Here is a 24,558-nt window from a genome sequence, read left to right as displayed (position 1 = left end):
GAAAAAAGAGAGAAAGGGAACTTGAGGAATGTTACTTCTAAACCAACACGGTGCATGCAGATTGTATAGTTTGAGAGTCTTAACTCTGTCTTTAATGGGTGGTGGTATCTTTAGTTTTTTAATCTCCAGTGAGGTGCCTTGACTGTCTGGGACTCCAGAACAATGTGTATTTATTGTGTTACCCTTCTCTGTTACCATCTGCAGAGCAATCAGTAACCACGAGCAGATGGGCAATTGAGTGGGATTCAGCCTTTCTTCAGGACTCTCTGTGAGCCTAGTGACTTCCTCTCACAGAGCCTATTTTATTTCTTGTAACCTATCAGTTGTTACTTTAATGCCTCTGGTTTATGCTATTTACCATCTTTATTTTAAAATCCCTTATTCATTGATCATCTTGGCATTCCTAAACAAAAAGCATTGATAATATTGGAATAGAAGGAAGCTTTAAAATAGCCCAAAATTTAAAAAATTCAAATAGTTAAATACATTGTAGAATAGTGAAACAAAAAATAATCAAATAAAAAATATACATATGCAAAAAAGAACTTCAGCCCATACCTCACATCATATTCAAAATTAACCCCAAACACACACACACACACACACACACACACACACAAATGTATAAACCCAACACATAAATCTAAAACCCAAATGTAAAACTAAATGTAAAACCCCAAACTATAAAACCTCTAGGAGAAAACATAAGGAGAAATGCTTGTGACCTTGTGTTAGGCTAAAAGTTTTTAGATACAACACCAAAAGCATGATTCGTAAGAGAAAAAAATAACTAAATCTGACTTGTCAAAATTAACAACGTCTGTTCTTTGAAAAACACCGGGACTAAATATTTGCAAATCACATATCCAATAAAGGACTTGTATTCAAAATATATAAGACACTCAAAACTTGACAAGAAGAAAACAAACAATGCAATTAAAATGGGTAAAGTGTTTAAACAAAGATATATGGATGGCAAATAACTACGTGAAAAGATGTTCAACATCACTTGTCATTAGGGAAATGCAAATTAAAATCACAATGAGACACCTCTACACCTGTTAAAATGATTCATGTTTAACCACACTAAGGTGTCAGTGAGCATGTGGACGTACTGGTACTTTCACGTCCTGCTGGCGGCAATGTGCAAAGGTACAACTACTTTGGAAAACAACTTGGCAGCTCCTTAAAAAAGTTAAACACACACATACCACGCTACCCAGCCATTCCACTCCTAGGTATTTACCCAAGATAAATGAATACGTATATGCATACAAAGACTTGTATGTGAATGTTCAGAGCAGCTGTATTTGTAATAGCCCCAAACTGGAAACAATTCAAATGTTCATCAACAGGTGAATGGGTAACAAATTATAGTATATCCATTCACTGGGCTATTATTCAGCAATAAAATAGGAATGAATTTATGATACATGCAACAACATGGATGAATCTCAAAATAATTATGCTGAGTGAAAGAAGCTAGATAAAATAAGAATACATACTGTATGATTCCATAAAATTCTCAAAAATTCAAACTAAACTGAAAGAAAGTAAATCAGTGGTTGCCTGGGATGGAGGAGTATGGGGGCAGGGAGGAATTACAAAGGATCATGAGGAAACTTGATGTGGTGATGGATGGGTATATATATATATATATATATATATATATATACCCCTGAAGAAGATATAAGACTGAAAAAGATGAAGGACACTGAGAAACAAGGGGAAAAGCAAGAGGAAAGGCTCAGAGGTAAAATGAGTGTGTGTGTGGTGGGTACAGAGTAGTGGGAAATTGCACTGGTATAGCAGGGCCTTACATGATCAGCAGAACATTTCGGATTGAACTCTAGAGTCAACGGGGAAACCTTGAAGGATTCTGAGGAGGTAAGAGACAATGAAGGGAGTGCTTTAAGATCAACTAGGGAGGAGTGATAGAGACAGCTCCCTTAGTGCACAAGAGGGCCCCTTGTTCGTGCCAAGAGTGACCTGAACTGAAGAATTTCACAGTTAAAAACAGACAGAAATATAAGCACTACAAAGTCATTTACAAATTCAGTTCTGATAAGGGCAGCATAAATGGTTTAGCCAGTGTAATCCACTCAATCCTACTGTGAAATATGCTAGAAATGTGGATTTTTAAAAACCAGTAGAATACATTCCACATCTAATGAGTACTAGCAACAACAGGATCCTAGAAAGTTGGGACTAAATAGTCTAGGCCAACTCTTTACTTCATGTATGAACAAAGTGAAATCCAATTTCGGGAAGGAGCTTGTCCAAGGTCATTGAACAAATAAGTGATGTAATCAGGGAACATGTTCCGTGACAGTAATTCCCCAAACTGGATTTCAGGGAGCAGCAGTTTGTAAACATATTCACATTACTCTCAACACAGGAATATTACAGATGCATATATGAATATGTAGTCATTAAATCTATCACTGTGATTGTAATCCAAATACTTGGAAAACGTTAGTCTCTAGTGCTTATTTCCCCACACTTGCTTTGAACATTTTATGCCATCCATATGAACCAATGCCACCATAATTACAGAACTCACGAATAAACTGTTAACATAAATCAAAGCGTCTTTCTGCCTCTGAATTACACCTACAGTAATAAATTTTAAAATAATGCTTAAAATTGTCAACACCACAACATGCAATTATAAAAATTCTTGTTATTTATAAGAAATTGACAACAACTTTGTAAGCTTGTAGAATTCAAAAGAACACCTATACTTACATTGAAACCTGACATGTTAATATCTATCCGTGGTTCACCTTCCTTTTGTCCTTTTGGTGCAATTTGATTGAGAAGATGAAAATAGGCTTTGGAATCCTACAAATGAATTGAAAATGTCAGTGAGATCACATTTATAAAGAATGAATGTATCCTATTGTCCCATGTTTGGAAGGATACTTGCATCGGACTTTGTGAGAATGTACGACACAAATCTCTATCTTCTAATTTAACAGCTCCTTTCCCCAGAAAAGTCCACTTTTCTGGCCTTAGGTCTGCCTTGAATATGGATGAACTGGATTTTGTCATGACTTTACAATTTATTGAAGTCATCAATACAATAATGCTAGTAAACACGTAACTAGTTCTGTACCTTCACTGAGTTACTGAAGTCAATAAGCTTGATAGATAAAACAAGCAAGAGAAAAAAGTAGGACAGGAGAAATCCAGGAAGCATAGGGAAAGAAAAAATAAACAGGTTACATCATTACAAAGCACAATATGTATATACCATAAGGTATGGAGAAGAGATTAGCTGTGTTAAAGATGTATTTAAATGACAAAAATTTTAAAACGAGTAACACTTGAGGTGGTGAAATAACATTAAACCCTTAATTATCTGAATATATTTACCCAAACAAGCTTCTCTTTGTTTTAAGCCCCTGAACTCTTTCACCACTTGAACACTTTCACTTGGAATCCCAATACCTAAAACAAAATGGCACTGCTCATACGGGGTGTGCGCTGGGTGAATGCAGGCTGTGTGGACACTGCACAGAACAAAACGTGAAAACCACTGTACCAAGCGCGAACACTTAGAAGGGTCTTCAACACACATGTCAAATTGTACCAGAGGACAGGAACTGGAGTGAAGATTCCTTAATCATGTTATATTTGAAGATCACCTTCCCAGCTATGACAGTTTTCTATTACTAGGCCTTGACAGTCCAGACAGATTATAAAGGAATGTTTCTTGTGGTAAACCCTACGGATTATGTGCATCCTAATCCCCTGGAGAAGTTGTTCAATATGGAGATTGCTGGATCCCACCTCAGACCTACCAAGCACAGATCTCTGGGAGCTGCCCGGAGAGCTGCATCTTAAATGAGCCACCCCAATAAGTTTGATACACTCGCCAGAAACGATTCTAAGATCGGGGAGAATCAGGTGAGTGAAAGCCACTTCAGAGCAATTCATGGAATGCAAACCCAGATCATACCATTAGTGGGCATAGGGGTTATCTCCTTCCAAGGAGTAGTGCATTACAGTTGTGAAAGTGCTTTCGCTTACAATTACCTACTAAAGGTGCAGAAACAATTTGTAATCTAACCCTATGTACTTGAGAAAGACAGGTAAAGAGCAGACCCCACAGAGTCTGTACTTACTACCCTGAAAAGGGGCTGTACAGGTGAAAATCTGAACTTGAACATACATTACCTAACAATCCTCTGCTTTTTAAAAATATTCAAAGCAGAATATTTTTAAAAAAAATATTCATTTGTATATAAGATACCCTTTTATACATTTAAATTATGTGCTCCGAACATAAAATACATTTATGAATGGTTTTTGGGAACGTATCTAATGTGTAAAGCAAAATATAGCTGGCTAAGCATGTTGCATAAATTAAAAGAAGAGGTGGGGTCAGTTGGTTTTATAATTTTGGGGCCATCCTTAATTTTCACTGATGAAATCAGTAATGCAAATATATCCCATTACTTTCTCTCACCACTGAATAAACTGATGTGGTAACAGACTATTTTCACAGCCCTATTGGCCAGTGACATCTGGTGAAGATCCTTGAGTTTGTTCCCTGTGTTCCAACATCCAGATTTTGGAGAGTCGAGTTGGTTAATGAGAATGCCAAGATATCTGCCCTGGTGATTTTGGCCCTGTCTCCCCGAGATGCCAGAGGCAACGTGTGGTAAATGAATGCTACCGATGTCTCCCGCCCTTGCGAGTTTTCCCTAGTGCTCGTGGTGAGCAGTGAGTGCCAAAATTCAACTCAACGCAAGAAATCTTTGTGGGTCTTTTATGTGCCAGGTGTTGTGTTAGAGGTGGGCTTTAGTAGGAGGGCGGTAATGCAAGGGCGGACGCTGAGGTAGGAGACACAGACATAAATAAAAGTATGTAACTACCCTCAAGAACTCAGTGCCTGAAGGAGGGAGCACATGACAGAAGGAGACGGAATCCTGAGGCCCTCTCTCTTCCAGGTCTTTACTAAAAGGTACACTGAGGCCTGGAAAAGGCAGTTAGCAACAGAAGAGTCATGACTGCCTGTCCTTTCGTACTCCATGTTGAACAGTAGGTAGAATAGAAAATGTTAGGACTATAATATAATACTTTTTACCCCTTTCCGCAAAATGAAAGCTAGACTTGGCGCTAGTGCTCCTTACTTGGCTCCATCTCTCTACTGAAATCTACCGTCAGGGCCAAGAGGCAACAAGGCTGGGTGATAAACTCATAGGAATGACCCCCTCCTTTAAGCTGGCATGAAATCTCCCGAGTCATTATATTCCCCCAAAGTGTCGATAACTGCACAGTTACCTTGATGTCAGCACTAAAATTGTTGATTTTCTGCCAGCCTGAGTTTTCCAAATGAAAGTTTGCCCATCTAAGCAGAAGCTCTTCTGGAGATAATTTCATAAGCTCCTCCAAGGTCTCACCGTCTCGAAGTAAAGCAGCCAAGGCTATAAGGAAAAAACCCACAACCAATATATTCCATGTAACAGTTATTACAAGTTTATTGAGTCTTTTGACACTCTATTAAGTAAGTAAGAGAGGTACTAAAAGTACTGTGACCTAGTGCCTGGTTTTCAGGTACTCACAGTCTAATAACAAAGATAAATAAAAGTAGATAATTATGATACAGATAGAAACATTGTATTATGAGAATACACAGCAAATATATATTATAACATATTCTTTATTATTCTTCACATTCCAAATACCAAATGTTCTAGCTTTTAAGTTGAACATTTTCACATTATGTCATATATTTACATAAATTGTTCTTAAATAATATTAAAATCAGAGACTTGGGGGAGTATGTTTAAAATTTTGGAGCCCTTTACTTAACCTTTTGATTAAACGAGTATACAAACCCTAAGGTATTTATATTTAAGTATAACTAATTAACTCTTGAAGTGTTAAACCTACTTTTAAAGGAATAGAATTCAATTTTACATTTTCTATAGCATCTAACATGTAAAGGCTGCTCAACAATTTTTTGTTGTTGAATTGAATGCCTAGAAGAAGCCAAGGGTTTTTTGATAAATATTCCCAGAGGTAAGAGGTAGAAGCTTGGGTGTCTGTACAGAGCACTGTCTAAATTCAAGCACTGTTTTATGAAGAAGTTGTGTAGTCCTTATGCAATAACTACCTCCCATAAGATAAAAGGAGATTTACATTGAACAAGACTGAAACTGCCTGACTTCCAAAGAGGTCTAAGCGATACCTCTAACAGGCAAATTTCATCTTTCATGGACTCTGCTTCATGCCATGTCACTCTGGCACTGAGGGATTTAAGCAAGGGCAGAGGTAACATTCTTACTTGTGCAGAAGCCTCTGCTCAGAAGAGGCCAGCAATTAGAAAAATTTTATTTGTTTAAATATAGGCCCCTTTGAGTGGATTGAAAGTGTAAGTGTAATAAAGTTTTGGATAAATGTGCAAAATAAGACTGTTGACAGGCATTGTGAGACCCTGAAATACTGAGAACCCCCAGTATATATTCTTCCCCCAAAGTAACTGAGGATTGATATGGTGATTTCCAGAAGAAAATGTGAATATTTGGAGTGATGCTTAATATTTTAAACTTCAAAAGGAGAAGATAATGTAGTACTTCCGAGCACCCCAGGACAATTGTATTGCATATGCTTATATATCCTAGAAGTCTATGATGTGATATCAAAACCTATCCTATAAGAATGATGCTTCTGCTAATTCAGGAAACATGAGACCACCAGGGGCAATTTAGAATAGTTTTGAAGAGGCCTAAATCTATGATAGAATAGAAAAGGTATGGAAAATAATAGGAGATGGTGTGCAGCAGTGGAGCTGAGGGTGGTGATGGGGTGGGGACTGTGTGGTCAGAGCAGAAAAGAATACATATTAAGTTTGGGGACTTTGGGCAAGTTCCTTAAACTCTCTGTGCTTTCGTGCCTTTATTGTACAATGAATTCTAAAGTGCCAGACAAATGTTAATTACTACTAAAGAAGAAAGTTATAATTAGGCTATTTTCCTGAATAACACTATAACATTACCTTATGTTTAATTCTAGTTATCATCTAATCACCTCAATTAAGTGAAAGCATGACAGTCTGCATGACTAGAAAAAAATAACCAATAAACGACTTTCAAAATTAGGACTGTGTTCCATTACCTTCATTCCTGCTTAATTCAATGTCAGCAAACAAACCGATCTTAATGATCTGCCAAAGCAGTCCCAAAACCAGATGAGGTTTCCCAGCCCGCAAATCTTCTGCACCAATATTCACAACGTGACACCCAATGGCAGAAGCAGAGTTCAGTGCCAAGTTCAAGTTTTCCTGCAAGACAGCCAATTTACAACACTTGCTTCTTAACCTTTCTGCGTTTTTGCAGTCTATTTCTCCCTTCACTGAAAATAACACTCAGCAAGGAAATTATGTCTTAATTTTACCCATACGTGATCCACAGAAAGCAATATCCAGGCTTTGGTGTTAAAAGCATAGCTAGGGTCTTCCCTGGTGGTCCAGTGGGTAAGACTCTGCGCTCCCAATGTAGGGGGCCCGGGTTTGATCCCTGGTTGGGGAACTAGATCCCACATGCATGCCACAACTACGAGTCTGCATGCCACAACTAAGAAACCCACGTGCCACAACTAAACATGCCTCAATGAAGTTCCAACGTGCCGCAACTAAGACCTGGTGCCGCCTAAATAAATAAATATTAAAAAAAAAAGCATAGCTAAAACAAATCTAGCCTCATTGTTATTGTCTTTTTCAGATTTACAAGTGAAGTTAACTCGGTATTTTTATTTGGTCCCTTCTTAAGGACACTGACAGTAAAGGGAAAGGCTGAGTTACTAGAGTAAGGATATCCATATGGGTTAAGTGTCGTATTTCTAAAAATGCCTAAATGAGAGGTCTATTGAATACACCTGAGAGTTCTAGAAGTTCTCAATCTCCACATCCGGAGATGCTCTTGCCTGAGGGAATTTTGCTATCTAACAGTCTAATACTCACTAAATGGAAAATAAAAGCCCTTCGTTCTTTAAGCATGCTAATTAATTAAGAGCTTATTTCTGTATGTTTGAACACAAAATGCAATGAAAAGAACACAGAACTGCTTCGCAGTTAGACCTGGATTTGAACTTTACTTCCAGCAGCAACGTCAGTACAGCTCAGAAGCCTTTCTGAGTCTCAGTTTCTCTTTTCTATGAAATCTGGAAAACAAGCCTCAACTCAGACTTGTTATAAGAATTAAATGAGACGATGAAAAGTGCAGAGCCTATGGTCTGTAGAACAGGTCCTCAAACAGTAGTTTCATGGAAGGAGGGGAGAATGGTGCATACCTGAATGATGAAGGGTGTAAGTTTCTTCTTGTTGATTGCTCTCTCATCAATTGTATCAGGAACTGAAAGGTTGATCATTTTACTGAAACAAATTTTGAAATGAGTTGACTTATTTTAAAATAATCTTTAATATACACAAATACTGTAAGGCTTATTATAACATGTCTCTCATATAATCTGAAAAAAAATGCAACATATGACTTTTAACATGTTGATCTCAAAAAAACTATACATATAAAAATGCAAATAAAAAAGACCAAAGTATTTACAGTAGTTGAGTATTTCTAAGTTGGGCATTAGGGTATACTGTCTTATTTAATTTTTTGTAACTTCCACATTCTTTTAGAAGAATGAATTACTCGGATATTTAAAAAAACTTTATTGAATAAATATTAAAAACAGATAATATCGCACATTGAAACTGAATCTCTCTTCTAGATTACACAATGCACAATTAAAACGACCATTTATCTACAAAGAGGTAAAATTAGTTGAGCATGAGATTCTTTCATTCACCAAATACTTATTGAGTGCCTAGATGATGTACCAGGTACTATATTTGGTGCTGGAAATACAGTGATAATACAGAGAGAAAGAAAAGTTATCTTAATTAGGTTAGAATCTGACTTAGGAAGAATCTCATTTGGTAAAATTTGGAGTTAGACTCTAACATCTTAGATGTTTATAATACTGCCCTAAAACAAGTTATTCTGCATAGGGAAAACCATGCTTCTTTCCATGCAAAATTTAAATATTAAATAAATAGTACCATATGAGTCTCTATATTAAAACATATCGGGAATATCTCTTTACAGCCGATAAGTGGCAAGTAAGGGGATATTTCACATTTTTAAAATCAGCTTTTCAAACAACCAAAATGACCTTACTGAAAGAAAAAAGAATTTTATATATTGTACACTGTCATCAGAAACATACCCATTGCACTGTTCTAAGTGCTCTATATATAGTCACTTAAAGCTCACAACAGCCCTGTGAGGCAAGTACAATAATATGGGGACCATAATGGATGGATCCTGAAATGCAAAGTGATCAAGTACCTTTTATTTATTAAAAAAATTCTTCCCTATTATGGTTTATTACAGGATATTAAATATAGTTCCCTGTGCTATATGGTAGGACCTTATTGTTTATCTATTTTATATATAGTGTGTATCTGCTAATGCAAAACTCCTAATTTATCTCTTTCTCCCCCTTTCCCCTTTGGTAACCATAAGTTTATTTTCTATGTCTGTGAGTCTGTTTCTATTTTGTACATAAGTTCATTTGTATCATTTTTTTTAAGATTCCACATATAAGTGATATCATGTGGTATTTTACTTTCTCTGTCTGACTTACTTCACTCAGTAGGACAATCTCTAGGTCCATCCATGTTGCTGCAAATGGCATAATTTCATTCTTTTTTATGGCTGAGTAGTACTCCATTGTGTATATGTACCACATCTTCTGTATCCATTCCTCTGTCGATGGACATTTAAGTTGCTTCCATGTCTTGGCTATTGTAAATAGTGCTGCTGTGAACATTGAGGTGCATGTATCTTTTTGACTTACTGTTTTCTCCAAACATATGCCCAGGAGTGGGACTGCTGGATCATATGGCAACTCTATTTTTAGTTTTTTAAGGAACCTCCATAGTATTTTCCATAGTGGCTGCACCAATTTACATTCCCACCAACAGTGTAAGAAGGTTCAAAGGGGTCAGTATCTTGATTGCAGCTATTGATAAACAGCTACTGAGTGGCAGAGCCTGAATAGGAACCGGGCAGACTGATTATGGAGCATGCTCTTAACCACTGTACGCCATTGCCTCAAAAAAGAGTTGCGTTCACTGACAAACTGTTGATAATCTTATATCATTTCTGCCAAGACACTGCTGGGTCTGGGGCAGCAGGAGTGACAAATGCATTTTTCAGAAATAAGTAATTGGAGGGTGAAAAGTGACGAGTGGCCTGTTTTTCTCTTTTGGAACCTATGGTACTTGAGAATAAAGAGATGCTGACATAAAAAGTTCAACTAAGTTGTATTGTTTAGCTTACTCAGTGGTGAGAAGAAATTGGAAGCTGAGAGCTTCTCTAGGAAGAGGTCTCTGGTCTAAATGACTGAGTTTTAGATTCACCTTTGGTGGTACTTTCACGGACAGGCCTAGAGATGAAATGGGCAGAACCTAGACAAATTTCAATTCTGGCTATTCCCCGAGATGAATCCGTCAAGCATCCAGAAACAACTATGTCAATTACATGGAAGACTATTTTTGGAAATCTTACCAAAGCACAATTCCATCACCAACAGCTTTGAACAGGTCATCGGTATTTGGGTTCATTGGTATGACATGTCGGCAATCTGGATCATTTTCCAAAGCTTTGTTTATCCAGTTAACGAAAGCATATTTTTCTTCCTCTAAAATTATGTGGAATAAGAAGACATTAGTTCATACTCTAGGTTAACTATTTGACTCTAAAGCCAGAAATAGTTGTTCAGGAGAGCTGTACGTTAATGTATCACAAGCCTGTTGTTATCCTCTTTGGAAACCCAGACAAGTGAATGCAACACAGTGGCTATTAGGAGTTATAAAATAAACAAAAAGAATAGAGCAGGGTTAACTGATCCTTAGAAGTTAGTTACAAAATTCTTTAGAAATTCTATTTATATTACTGTAGGGCTCTGCTGTAATAAAGCCTATCTGTGCACGTATTGTATCATGGCTCTTACAAGCTAACGAAGCCGTACAATAAATACCTGTAATGCCTTTATGGGAAGTATTAGTCCCAAGTCCAAATATAGGTCACAACGACTTCGACTGTATTCTTAATTAGGAGGCAATGTATTTCTAGAGCCCCTCCTTGATATTATAGCAGGCAACCTACTTAGTTCACTGTGTTCACCTAACACATGTGAAACTATTTACCTGAGTAAGAATGCTGCGTTCCTTCACTGGACAGCTCTGAAGTTCCTCCCAGAGCACAGATCCCTTCTTTCCTATTGATTGCTTTGCGGAAGGTTTTGGCAATATCGCTGCTTTTTACCTCTTGGAAAATCTAGTAACGAAAATATGTTGTTGATTCACAATTTTCAATTAGGTACAACCGTAAGCATATTTATCTTCTTTTATACTGTGGTAACCTACATTTTCCCCCATAGGTGATGAGTGTTAAAAGATAAGGCAAACTAGGCTTGAGTTTTAAGATGCTAAACAAGTACTTCAATACTGCTACCAAAAATGAAGTGCCAGAGGTCAACTGCACACACCTGTCAAAAACATCAAGTGCCACATGCGCTGAATCCGTTTTAAGCCAAAGACTAGTGTTGTTCAAAGGCACAGGTAAATCTGTTAATTTTCTAGAACAAGGAAGGCTTTGTTCCTTTCCTGAAGAGAAAAGACTGAAGGATTCCCCCTTCTTTAAGCACGATTCATAGTGCAAAGAAAGATGAAAATTTTGGGACTTCCCTGGTGGCGCAGTGGTTAAGAATCCGCCTGCCAGTGCAGGGGACACAGGCTTGAGCCCTGCTCTGGGAAGATCCCACATGCCGCAGAGCAACTAAGCCCGTGTGCCACAACGACTGAGCCTGCGCCCTAGAGCCCACAAGCCACAACTACTGAGCCCGAGAGCCACAACTACTGAAGCCTGTGTGCCCAGAGCCCATGGGTCGCAACGAGAGAAGCCACTGCAATGAGAAGCCTGCGCACTGCAACGAAGAGTAGCCCCTGCTCGCTGCATCTAGAGAAAGCCTGTGCGCAGCAACTAAGACCCAATGCAGACAAAAAAAAAAAAAAAAAAAAAAAAAGAATAAACCCAGAAAAGAGGCTTTTCAGTGATCAAGCTTCTCTTCACAATAAGGCACATGGCTAATGAAATTAACCTGCACATTCTAATTGTACAAAAGCAGGCTGTAACGAAACAAATTTCATACCCTACTCTAACCGCTTGACTGAATGACCGGACATTCCAAAGGTCTGCCTATACATGTCTGAAATACTGGAACTTACCTAATCTCCAATTTGTTCCTGAGCTACCAATGTGCATGGCTAAATTAGCCACTGCCAGAAAAACAGGAGCAAGATGTAGCATTTTCATAAAAACTTCTTTAAAACATGTTTAGAACACAATAGACTTATCGAAAGAAACTTACGGCCCTAATGGAAAAGTTGCTGAGCAAACAGAAGATAACCCAAAGGCCTTTAACATTACTGACAAGTACATACTCACAAACACACCTCAGGAGGGGTAGCCTATGTTTGAAGGTCATAGAACAGGGTCACCGTATTTAGCAGTTCAGGCTGTGTCTATGAGAGCAGGCATGAGTAGAAGCTGAAATCCAGCCCATGCTCCCCTAAGCAGGCCTGGTGTCTAGTGCAAGACTGTGGCAGGCAGAAAGAGGAGTGCCTTTTTACATTTAGTCTCTCCAGGAGAGCATCTTTTTGTAATTAATCAACTGAGACAGACTCTTTCTAATTGGTAGGAAAGTTGCTGTAGCCCCATCACAAAGTCATCTTTTCCTGTTACCGTCCTGAAATCCTGGCCTTCCTTGGACTTATAAACCCAATTTTATTTAGGAAAATAGTTAGTAAGCAGTAAGTTTTACAAAATCAAGCTTACTCAATTTCCATAGCTGTGATTTTGTGCTATACCTGTAATTTCAGAGGTAGACTCAGAATGTGTGCGCGCGCGTCTATGTCTGTATATGTATATAGACACACACACACTGACTACTCTAAATATTACACACAGCCAATGAAATCACTCTTCCTCCTCTCTGGCCATTATACTGACTCCTGTTAAGTATCCATAATGTGGAACTGACTCATGTACTCTGGGTAATTTCAAATTATTAAAATTATTTTTACTCACACTGATTCCACCTGTAATTTCATTTAATTTACCTTACCTTCCAAGCCAAGATTAGACAACAAAATGGTTACTTGGGAATGTAGCAATCTTAACTGTGATGCATTCTGTTCCCACAGCTCCCTCTTTGATAACTATACGTATCTGCTCAGTGGAAAAACAATATTTACTATTCTACCTCATTCTGAACTTTACTTCATTTAGTATAACACTGTGTAGTAAATTAAAATATAAAATGTGTGCTTCTCCTGAGATACCATAAATCACTGGAACGACAAAAATCTCCAAAATGTGATTGCCTCGAAGCTACTCCCCTCAGAATGACATATGAAAAGTTATTTTTCTTATCACGACTATTTTTGCCTTAAGGATCATTAGCTTCTAAAAATTAGGTTGTTTCCATGATCACTATTTCAGCTGAAAAACTTTGTAAACATCATGGAAAAGAGGAACAATACAAATAATAATAACTTTTAAAGAAGAATGTCTACTGTACAATATTCTAACGCAATTACTTACATAGCTCTACTTAAACCCTTGATGCTTGGGAACAACATGTTGAATACAAAGTTGCAATTAAATGAGTTAATTTTCAATTGTCTTACAAAAGTTACATGACCTTCCTTCTCTAAATATTTTAAAATAAATTCTTCTAGCCGGGCTCAAATTTTCAGTTTCATAGTATTTTCCTCTGTTCTTTAGGTTTAAAAAAATGTTAAAAGATAAGTGATAGTTGAAGATTTATGTATCTGTTAAATTGATTCACTACGTGAGAATTTGCGTTTTATTTTCTACTTTAGTAAAGGAATCAGTCGAGTGGATGATAAAGCAATTTGAGTATAAGCCTTGGCTTTACAAGAATCTCTGAAATCAGAGACAGCACCAGGCCAACTACTGTGCTGGAGAGTTGTCAATGAATCTTTTCAAAGCTGCCCGTGGTGATACTAATGAGCTCACTGTTTCATGCTGTTTTCCCTCCATGAGGAGGGACTTGCTTTATCATGTGTGAACAAACTCCTGGTGTACACTGCTCACTCTGGTTCTATATATCTTTTCCAGTCTCTTTTATGAAACGTATATGTTTCTTATTCCTTTCAAAAGTGTCATCACCTTCCTAGATCAGCACTAGTGGCCAAACCAAAGCAATGCAGAGGCACAGGACTTAAGAAGGAAAGATTTTAGAATGAATTGCAAAAAAATACTGACTGGCTTCCAGTGTTTGAGGCTTGTTTCCAACGCAGCAGGTTTGAATTTTTACTTTTCGGGGAATCTGTTGTAGGCCTAAACTTAGTAATAATAGGGAAAGAACACTGCCTTTTTAATAAATAGAAATAACTACCAACAACTAACACCTGTATAGCATTTGCTATATACTGGGTATGGTTCTAAGCACTTTACTTATATGAAGCTACTTAATCCTATGAGGTCGGTAATATTAGTGAAAGTTCTAAAACAGGTCAATAACTTATTACCATTATGTAAGAGCAAGGTTCTCACTGTGAAAATAAGAGTTTAATGCAGATTTCTCTGCTGAAAGACCTTATCGCCATACCAATCTTTTTACAGATGAAGTAAAAAACCCCACTATTGGGATTCCCTGGTGGCGCAGTGGTTGGGAGTCCGCCTGCCGATGCGGGGGACGTGGGTTCGTGCCCCGGTCCGGGAGGATCCCACGTGCCGCGGAGCGGCTGGGCCCATGAGCCATGGGCGCTGAGCCTGCGCGTCCAGAGCCTGTGCTCCGCAAGGGGAGAGGCCGCAACAGTGAGAGGCCCGCGTACCGCAAAAAACAAAACAAAACAAACAAACAAACAAAAACCCCACTATTACCTCGGAAGTATAAAAATCCAGTAATTTAGTTTTGAAATACTTAGAAGAAATAAGATCAGTTAATATATTTAATTTTAACACGTGAAGTTTACATATGATTTGGGGGCTCTTTCCTGCCATATATATATATATTCTTCTCCAAAATTAATATAAACATGTTGTTTGTAACCTGGTTTGCAATTAACACCTCTTAGGTAGCAATTTAAAATAAAAACCAAAAATCTAACATGCAAGAACATGTTTACTTCTATTTCCTTATGTTAATCCCTGACAGGAATAATGTGCTTCCTCTTGCTCAGGTAACTAGGATCTACCCATACTTTGTCTGACAATTTGTAAGATGTTTCATTGATGACAAGGCAGATGGGAGTGGACAGACATTCGGTTGGTTACATACCCATCTTTCTTTCAGTACAGTCACGGTGGTATCATTCTGAAACTTCATGTGGGTTATTTTACTGTCCTTCAGATTTCAAATTTCTTGAATAGAAGGGAGGTAACCGGAAAAAGCCAGTAGTCCCCTGTGTAATGTTGGGCAAGTCACCTCCTTTTTCAGGCACCCAGGTTTTTTTAATTTGAAAAATGAAGGCGTATAAACATATTGATTTCTTCCAATTCTAAAATATACATTTTAACCAACAAGGTCCTCATTAGTATTTTATTTTTTAAAAAAATCCCTGGTGATGCCAAAATTATTATGCCTGTTATTCACTTTTTAAGAAAATACTAGGGTAATCACAGCCTTCACTTAAGAGCCACAAACAGCTGTGTGGAATCAGCAACGTTTCAAAATATACAAAATTAAATATTTCCCTAAGATGATTTTTCTCAAAGACAATTTCATAACTGTGTCCTTCAAAATACTGGCACACTGCAAATCTTGATTATTTAAGTCTGTTCTTTTTAGTAGATTAAAAAATTCTGAGCAGAAAATTATATCAAAAATAAGTGATCATAGTTATCTACTGCTCTAAGCTGCTTTAAACTCACAATTAAACATGCAGTTACAAGGGAGGCAAGTTATACATCAGAGGACATGCAAGCGCTCATATTGCAAGTCAATTGCAACTTACTATTGAACATAGGATTCGAAACAAAAGGCTTTGGCAATAACTGGAGACAAAAAATGGTGGGGAGGAGATCAGTATTTCAAAAGGAGATGGCAAGAACTATAGCATTGTAGTTATGAAATATGTCTGCATTTTTAAAAAAAGTAACACTCCCCTCCTCCCAGCCACGCCCTGCCCTGCCCCACCCCCAGGCAAATGCTATCAGTTGAGTAGACACCACTACTTAGTCAATTTGCTTCTGGAACTCTCAAGGTGTTCTAAAGGGGTTAATTCTAGTTGGAAAAAACATATCAGAATTGCACCTCCTTTACTGAGCTATGGTTACTGATGGGAGTATATGCTATCATTTCAGGTGTCTTGGGGCAAAAACAAACGTGGAAAAGGATAGGAGGGCTAGAAAGTTTGTGATAAGTATTAGGCACTAATTACCTATTTGCAATATATATAAGGAATGCCAAATTCGATCTAGTCAAACTCAGCCTTAAATGAATAATAAATAAAAACAATAAAATCTTAAGTGTCCTTAACTGAGGGGAGAGGCAACAGCTATTCTTTAATGTATATCTCAAATACCTTGTTAATGAATATGGATGGAAAATGCCGTATGTCTAGAAAAACCTTGACCCTGCTAGTTAGCAGCTAAAAGCATTAGGCTTCAATAGTGAGTACCACACATACACTCTCTACGCACTGAGTATGGAACACTAGGTGCTTGGGGGTAGAGGAATTAAGAAATCAGCCCCTAACCTTGAAGAGTATTTGATGATACTAGAGAAGAAAACAAGAATTTTAAGTGCCTCTTCCAATGGACCGAAAAGATGTGCTTCTAACTTTTAATTATCAAAATCATCATCCTAGGGAAAACGGTACAGTTAAATACTACTACCACAAGAGTAGCAAACATCTTTTTAATCAGAAAGTTCAACTCAGGAAGCATCCAAGACTGTGAGTCAGGGTGTATCGTTAAAATTTGGGAGTACACTGTTCCCGATAGAAAAAGCACTTGGAGGATGTCATTTCACACCTTGAAAAATGCCCTTTAATGATGCCCCCAAAGGAGACTGTTCACCTTACACAGTGAGCAGAGCATTATATCTTTGATTCTGTAAGTGTTCTTTTCTTGATTCTTTTGTTAAGATATTCTAATGGCTAAAAGAATGAACTAAATGTAGTGGGTGGGATGAGAGAAATTTTATTAGTTATAACAGTACTACTATGATATATTTAGGAACTTAATAGGACTTACTACTAAAAGACCCCACAAGACAAAGGAGCAATCATCACTTCTAATAATGGTAGGTTTTCACATACTTACATAAACAAATTCATCAAAACTTATCTTCCCATCTTTATTCCTGTCACCATCCAGCATGAGTTTTTGAATAATTTCTCTCACTTTATATCCCGGTAATGGCATATTAGCTTCCTTGAAAAGCTCATGAAGTTCATAGTCACAGATGAATCCATTGCTGTTGAGATCTTTGTAAAAAGGGAGACCAAGCAAAAACGGAAACAAATTAACCTATTAGAGTATTTTTCTTCATTTTAGGCTCAGTTCATAAGCTCGCCTAAATACAATGTTTTTCTTTCTTATTGTTTGGTACCTAAGGCTGTTTGAAAGGGAAATGCAAATTTTAACTGAAAGGGCATGGTTTACATCATGTTTTTAATGTTTTAAACAGTGTATAAGTAGCTTTACTTAAAAATAGCATCCCTAATTTTAAGAAAGCATAGCTGCTGAATAAAATTATTATTAAATCATAAAGCTGACAGGACTTTAAAAATTAAACAATTAATATATTATACACCAATAAAACACTGCCATGGTATAAAACAATTTCTACTGTAGCTATTTAGAAGCTTTATGCCCGTTATTCTCCCCTTAGTCTAATAGAACAGTTTATGAATTAATGCTGATTATATTACATAGTACGTCTGAAATTACAATACCATCTTCAGTGCCAATTTTTTCAAGAATTAATGTAAATAAACGTTTAGCCAAAACAAATATAGAGTTCATAAAAATAAATGCAGTCATGAGTAATGCAAATGTATAAATAACTTTTAAATTTTTGTGCTTTCATAACTTAACACTGTATCTAAGTGCTAATGAGCTTTATTCTGAAACTGTTAAAAATGGGGGAAAAAAACTGATCAATGACAAAAAGTTAATTTATCGGAAAAGAGGGCTAATGTCCTGAGGGTTATAATCACTTGGGTATATTTTTTTAGTAAAGACAATTGGACTTTCAACAGCAATTTCAAATACTTATTGTTCAAAAATGCTTTTTATTCCTTAGGTCCTCCACTGATTTTCATATATAAATTTAATTATAATAAAGGGAAGCAATCTGAATAGAGAAATGACTCAAGATGAACACAACACCATTCAAGAAAATGTACTATGAAGTTAATCTATTTGATATATTACTGCTTAAAAACTGTACCAGATACTGTTCCTGGGATCCGGGATACTGCAATCAATGAAAGAAAGTCTTGCTGTACAAAAGCTCACGTTCTAATGACAACTAATAAGCAAATAACATATAACATAAGGGATGATTATAAACATAATGTAATATGGCGTAAGTGCTATGAAGAAAAATAAAGAGGGGTTAGGGGTTAGACTAGGGGCTATTTTGCCCCCCAGGGAATATTCAGAAATGTCTGGAGACGTTTTTGATTAGCACACACAGCTGGGGGTGGGGAAGACGCTCCCCGCATCCAGTACATAGATGCCAGGGATGCTGCTAAATATCCCACAATGCATATGACCCTCCTTCCACAGAACTGTGTGGCCCAATATGTCAACGTTGAAGTTGAGGAACCCTGCGTTATAGTGACAGGTGGGGATGTGGGTGGTGGGGGGGGTGCTATTTAGATAGAAGGTTCAAGGACAGCCACTTTGATGAGGTTATATTTGAACGAAGACTTATGTGAGGAAAGAAAGCACATCATATGGCTATCGGGGGGGGGGAATTTTAGATAGAGGAAATAGCAAATGCCAAGTCTCTGATGTGGAAGAGTGTCTGGTGTGTTTTGGGGACAGCAAAGATCCAGTATGACTTCAGCAGAGTGAGCAAAGGAGAAAATGAGAGATGAGGTCAGGGAACTGATCATAAAAGCTCTTATTAAAATATTAAATCCCCTGTATGAAACCAATACATTGAAAGCTGATGATATTGTTATGTTTACTTTTAATGAAGTATATGATTTTAGAGTCAAATATTCTTAAACATAGATTACCATATTTTTAATCTATCAATTAAAATATCTATACTTTTAAAGCATCATCACCAAACTACCCAACACTTCTGAAAACCACTAACATTTCCTTTGAGGTAAAGCACTTGATTCCCCTAGGGCACATCTTCAAGTTTTTTTGCTTTGAACTTATAAAAGGCCATACATCAAACACTTGATTAGTAAAGTGTTTATATGCAGAAATCAATCCAGCAACAACATCTGCAGCTGCTAAAAGGAACAAAGTAATCCACGTGGCACTGTGGCAGGATTTTAGCAATTTTTGATGAGTGAAATTCGTGGGTTTCAATACACCTTCTCCTATGCATATACCAGTCTATTTCTCCCATTTTCTTTAAAAAGTTAAATGAGAGCTCAGTACTAGAGAGTTAAGTGTGACAAAGTGAAAGAAACACAGCATAGATGAAGGGACACAACAAGAGAGAGTAATAGGACACCGGATCTAATTTCATCTTGGCTACTAATTTGCCCAAGTCATCTCTCCAGATCTTAGTTTTCTCATCTGTAAAAGGAGGACTTTAGATCAAATGATCTCTAACGTCCCCTTTTAGCTCAAAAAACTGGAGATAGGGCTTCCCTGGTGGCGCAGTGGTTGAGAGTCCACCTGCCGAAGCAGGGGACACGGGTTTGTGCCCTGGTCCGGGAAGATCCCACATGCCGCAGAACGGCTGGGCCCGTGAGCCATGGCCGCTGAGCCTGTGCGTCCGGAGCCTGTGCTCCGCAATGGGAGAGGCCACAACAGTGAGAGGCCCGCGTATGGCCAAAAAAAAAAAAAAAAAAAAAAACCAACTGGAGATAAAAACCATCATACACAGGAAAAACAAATATAGAGTAATAACATTCTGATCACTACTATACCTCAGTATCTAAATACTATATTCCTTCATTTTACGATATCTTTAGAGAAGGAGATAGCTTATTCCTTGCAACTATCAAAACTCTTTCCAAGAGACCTTCAAGATGGCAGAAGAGTAAGCCATGGAGATCACCTTCCTCCCCACAAATACATCAGAAATACACCTACATGTGGAACAACGCCTACAGAACACCTACTGAATGCTGGAAGAAGCCCTCAGACCTCCCAAAAGCAAGAAACTCCCCACATACCTGGGTAGGGCAAAAGAAAAAACAGAGACAAAAGAATAGGGACGGGACCTGTACCAGTGGGAGGGAGCTGTGAAGGAGGAAAGGTTTCCACACACTAGGAAGGCCCTTCGCGGGCGGAGACTGCGGGTGGCGGAGGGGGGAAGCTTCGGAGCCACGGAGCACAGCAACAGGGGGGCGGAGGGCAAAGCGGAGAGATTCCTGCACAGAATATCGGTGCCCACCAGCACTCACCAGCCCGAGAGGCTTGTCTGCTCACCTGCCGGGGCGGGCGGGGCTGGGAGCTGAGGTTCGGGTTTTGGAGGTCAGATCCCAGGGAGCAGACTGGGGTTGGCTGCGTGAACACAGCCTGAAGGGTGCTAGTGCGCCACAGCTAGCCGGGAGGGAGTCCGGGAAAAAGTCTGGACCTGCCTAAGAGGCAAGAGACCACTGTGTTGGGATGCGCGAGGAGAGGGGATTCATAGTGCCACCAAAATGAGCTGCAGAGATGGGTGCGAGCCACGGCTATCAGCTTGGACCCCAGAGGCGGGCATGAGACGCTAAGGCTGCTGCTGCCGCCACCAAGAAGCCTGTGTGCGAGCACAGGTCACTGTCTCAACATCTACTCCGGGGAGCCTGTGCAGCCCGCCACTGCCAGGGTCCCGGGATCCAGGGACAACTCCCCCGGGAGAACAAACCGCATGCTTCAGGCTGTTGCAATGTCACGCTGGCCTCTGCCCCCGCAGGCTCTCCCCGCATTCCGTACACCTCCCTTCCCTAGGCCTGAGTGAGCCAGAGCCCCCTAATCAGCTGCTACTTTAACCCCGTCCTGTCTGAATGGAGAACAGATGCCCTCAGGCGACCTACATGCAGAGGCAGGGCCAAATCCAAAGCTGAATCTCAGGAGCAAACAAAGAAGAAAAAGGGAGATCTCTCCCAGCAGCCTCAGGAGCAGCGGATTAAATCTCCACAATCAACCTGATGTACCTGCATCTGTGGCATACCTGAATAGACAACGAATCATCCCAAAATTGAGGCGGTAGACTTTGGGAACAATGAAATATATATATTTCTTTATTGATTTGGTTGCTCTCTTCCTTTACATATATATATGTGTATATTTATATTTTCTCTTTTTGTGAGTGTGTATGTGTATGCTTCTTTGTGTGACTTTGTCTGTATAGCTTTGCTTTTACCATTTGTCCTAGGGTACTGTATGTCCGTTTTGTTTTTTATTTAAGTATAGTTTTTAGCACTTGTTATCATTGGTGGATTTGTTTTTTGGTTTGGTTGCTCTCTTCTTTCTTTCGTTTTATTCCTTTTTTTATTACTTTTAAATTTCTTAATTTTTTTTTATTTTAATAACTTTATTTTTCTCTTTCTTTCTTTTTTTCTTTCTTTTTTTCTGAGCCGTGTGGCTGACAGGGTCTTGGTGCTCCAACCAGGTGTCAGGCCTGTGCCTCTGAGGTGGGAGAGCCAAGTTCAGGCCATGGGTCCACCAGAGACCTCCTGGCTCCACGTAATACGAATCAGCAAAACTTCTCCCAGGGATCTCCATCTCAATGCTAAGACCCAGCTCCACTCGACAACCAGTAAGCTACAGTGCTGGACACCCTATGCCAAACAACTAACAAGACAGGAACACAACCTCACCCATTAGCAGAGAGGCTGCCTAAAATCATAATAAGGTCACAGACACCCCAAAACACACCAGCAAACGCGGTCCTGCCCACCAGAAACACAAGATCCAGCCTCATCCACCAGAACACAGGCACTAGTCCCCTCCACAAGGAAGCCTACACCACAACCCACTGAACCAACCTTAGCCACTGGGGACAGACACCAAAAACAATGGGAACTACAAACCTGCAGTCTGCGAAAAGGAGACCCCAAACAGTAAGTTAAGCAAAATGAGAAGACAGAGAAACACACAGCAGATGAAGAAGCAAGGAGCAAGGTAAAAACCCACCAGACCAAACTAATGAAGAGGAAGTAGGCAGTCTACCTGAAAAAGAAGTCAGAGTAATGATAGTAAAGATGATCCAAAATCCTGGAAATAGAATAGACAAAATATAAGAAACATTTAACAAGGAACTAGAAGAACTAAAGAGGAAACAAGCAATGATGAACAACACAATAAATGAAATTAAAAATACTCTAGAAGGGATCAATGGCAGAATAACTGAGGCAGAAGAATGGGTAAGTGACCTGGAAGATAAAATAGTGGAAATAACTACTGCAGAGAAGAATAAAGCAAAAAAAAATGAAAAGAACTGAGGACAGTCTCAGAGACCTCTGGGACAACATTAAACGCACCAACATTCGAATTATAGGGGTCCCAGAAGAAGAAGAGAAAAAGAAAGGGACTGAGAAAATATTTGAAGAGATTATATTGAAAACTTCCCTAATATGGGAAAGGAAATAGTTAATCAAGTCCAGGAAGAGCAGAGAGTCCCATACAGGATAAATCCAAGGAAAAACACGCCAAGACACATTAATTAAACTACAAAAAATTCAATACAAAGAAAAAATATTCAAAGTAGCAAGGGAAAAACAACAAATAACATACAAGGGGATCCCCATAAGGTTAACAGCTGATCTTTCAGCAGAAACTCTGCAAGCCAGAAAGGAGTGGCAGGACATATTTAAAGTGATGAAAGGGAAAAACCTACAACCAAGATTACTCTACCCAGAAAGGATCTCATTCAGATTCGATGGAGAAATTAAAACCTTTACAGATAAGCAAAAACTAAGAGAATTCAGCACCACCAAACCAGCTTTACAACAAATGCTAAAGGAATTTCTCTAGGCAGGAAACACAAGAGAAGGAAAAGACCTACAGTAACAAACCCAAAACAATTAAGAAAATGGTAAATAGGAACATATGTATTGATAATTACCTTAAATGTAAATGGATTAAATGCTCCAACCAAAAGACATAGACTGGCTGAATGGATACAAAAACAAGACCCATATATATGCTGTCTACAAGAGACCCACTTCAAACCTAGGGACACATACAGACTGAAAGTGAGTGGATGGAAAAAGATATTCCATGCAAATGGAAATCAAAAGGAAGCTGGAGTAGCAATTTTCATATCAGACAAAATAGACTTTAAAATAAAGACTATTACAAGAGACAAAGAAGGACACTACATAATGATCAAGGGATTGATCCAAAAAGAAGATATAACAATTGTAAATATTTATGCACCCAACATAGGAGCATCTCAATACATAAGGCAAATACTAACAGCCATAAAAGGGGAAATCGACAGTAACACAATCATAGTGGGGGACTTTTAACACCCCACTTTCACCCATGGACAGATCATCCAAAATGAAAATAAATAAGGAAACACAAGCTTTAAATGGTACATTAAACAAGATGGACTTAACTGATATTTATAGGACATTCCATCCAAAAACAACAGAATACACTTTCTTCTCAAGTGCTCAGGAAACATTCACCAGGATAGATCATACCTTGGGTCACAAATCAAGTCTTGGTAAATTTAAGAAAACTGAAATCGTATCAAGCATCATTTCCAACCACAATGCTATGAGACTAGATATCAATTGCAGGAAAAAATCTGTAAAAAATACAAACACATGGAAGCTAAACAATACACCTCTTAATAACCAAGAGATCACTGAAGAAATCAAGGAGGAAATCAAGAAATACCTAGAAACAAATGACAATGAAAACACGACGGCCCAAAACCTATGGGATGCAGCAAAAGCAATTCTAAGAGGGAAGGTTATAGCAATACAATCCTACTTCGAAACAAGAAACATCTCAAATAAACAACCTAACCTTATAACTAAAGCAATTAGAGAAAGAAGAACAAAAAAATACGAAACTTAGCAGAAGGAACGAAATCATAAAGATCAGATCAGATAAATGAAAAAGAAATGAAGGAAACAATAGCAAAGATCAATAAAACTAAAGCCAGTTCTTTGAGAAGATAAACAAAACTGATAAACCATTAGCCAGACTCATCAAGAAAAAAAGGGAGAAGACTCAAATCAACAGAATTAGAAATGAAAAAGAAGTAACAACTGACACTGCAGAAATACAAAGGATCATGAGAGATTACTAAAAGCAACTCTATGCCAATAAAATGGACAACCTGGAAGAAATGGACAAA

General features: G+C 38.3%; 1 protein-coding gene across 4 annotated transcripts in view; it reads right to left on the bottom strand.

The window, feature by feature from the left end:
* The window catches only part of PLS3 (plastin 3), an 89,616-nt gene that overhangs the window by 7,554 nt on the left and 57,504 nt on the right, over positions 1-24,558 (bottom strand). For all 4 annotated transcript variants that reach the window (XM_082681694.1, XM_082681697.1, XM_082681696.1 and 1 more), the window contains exons 3-9: positions 17,376-17,539; positions 11,225-11,354; positions 10,584-10,716; positions 8,302-8,383; positions 7,129-7,294; positions 5,293-5,435; positions 2,749-2,844 (exon numbers count right to left, since the gene is read on the bottom strand). In XM_082681694.1, coding sequence (XP_082537820.1) covers positions 2,749-2,844; positions 5,293-5,435; positions 7,129-7,294; positions 8,302-8,383; positions 10,584-10,716; positions 11,225-11,354; positions 17,376-17,539 — 914 coding nt within the window. The remainder of the gene's footprint in view (positions 1-2,748; positions 2,845-5,292; positions 5,436-7,128; positions 7,295-8,301; positions 8,384-10,583; positions 10,717-11,224; positions 11,355-17,375; positions 17,540-24,558) is intronic.

This window comes from Grampus griseus (genome assembly GCF_964374135.1).
Source record: "Grampus griseus genome assembly, chromosome: X".
Lineage (NCBI taxonomy): Eukaryota > Metazoa > Chordata > Mammalia > Artiodactyla > Delphinidae > Grampus > Grampus griseus.
The sequence above is the reverse complement of the archived record's forward strand: the minus strand, read 5'-3'. Positions and strand labels throughout refer to the sequence as shown.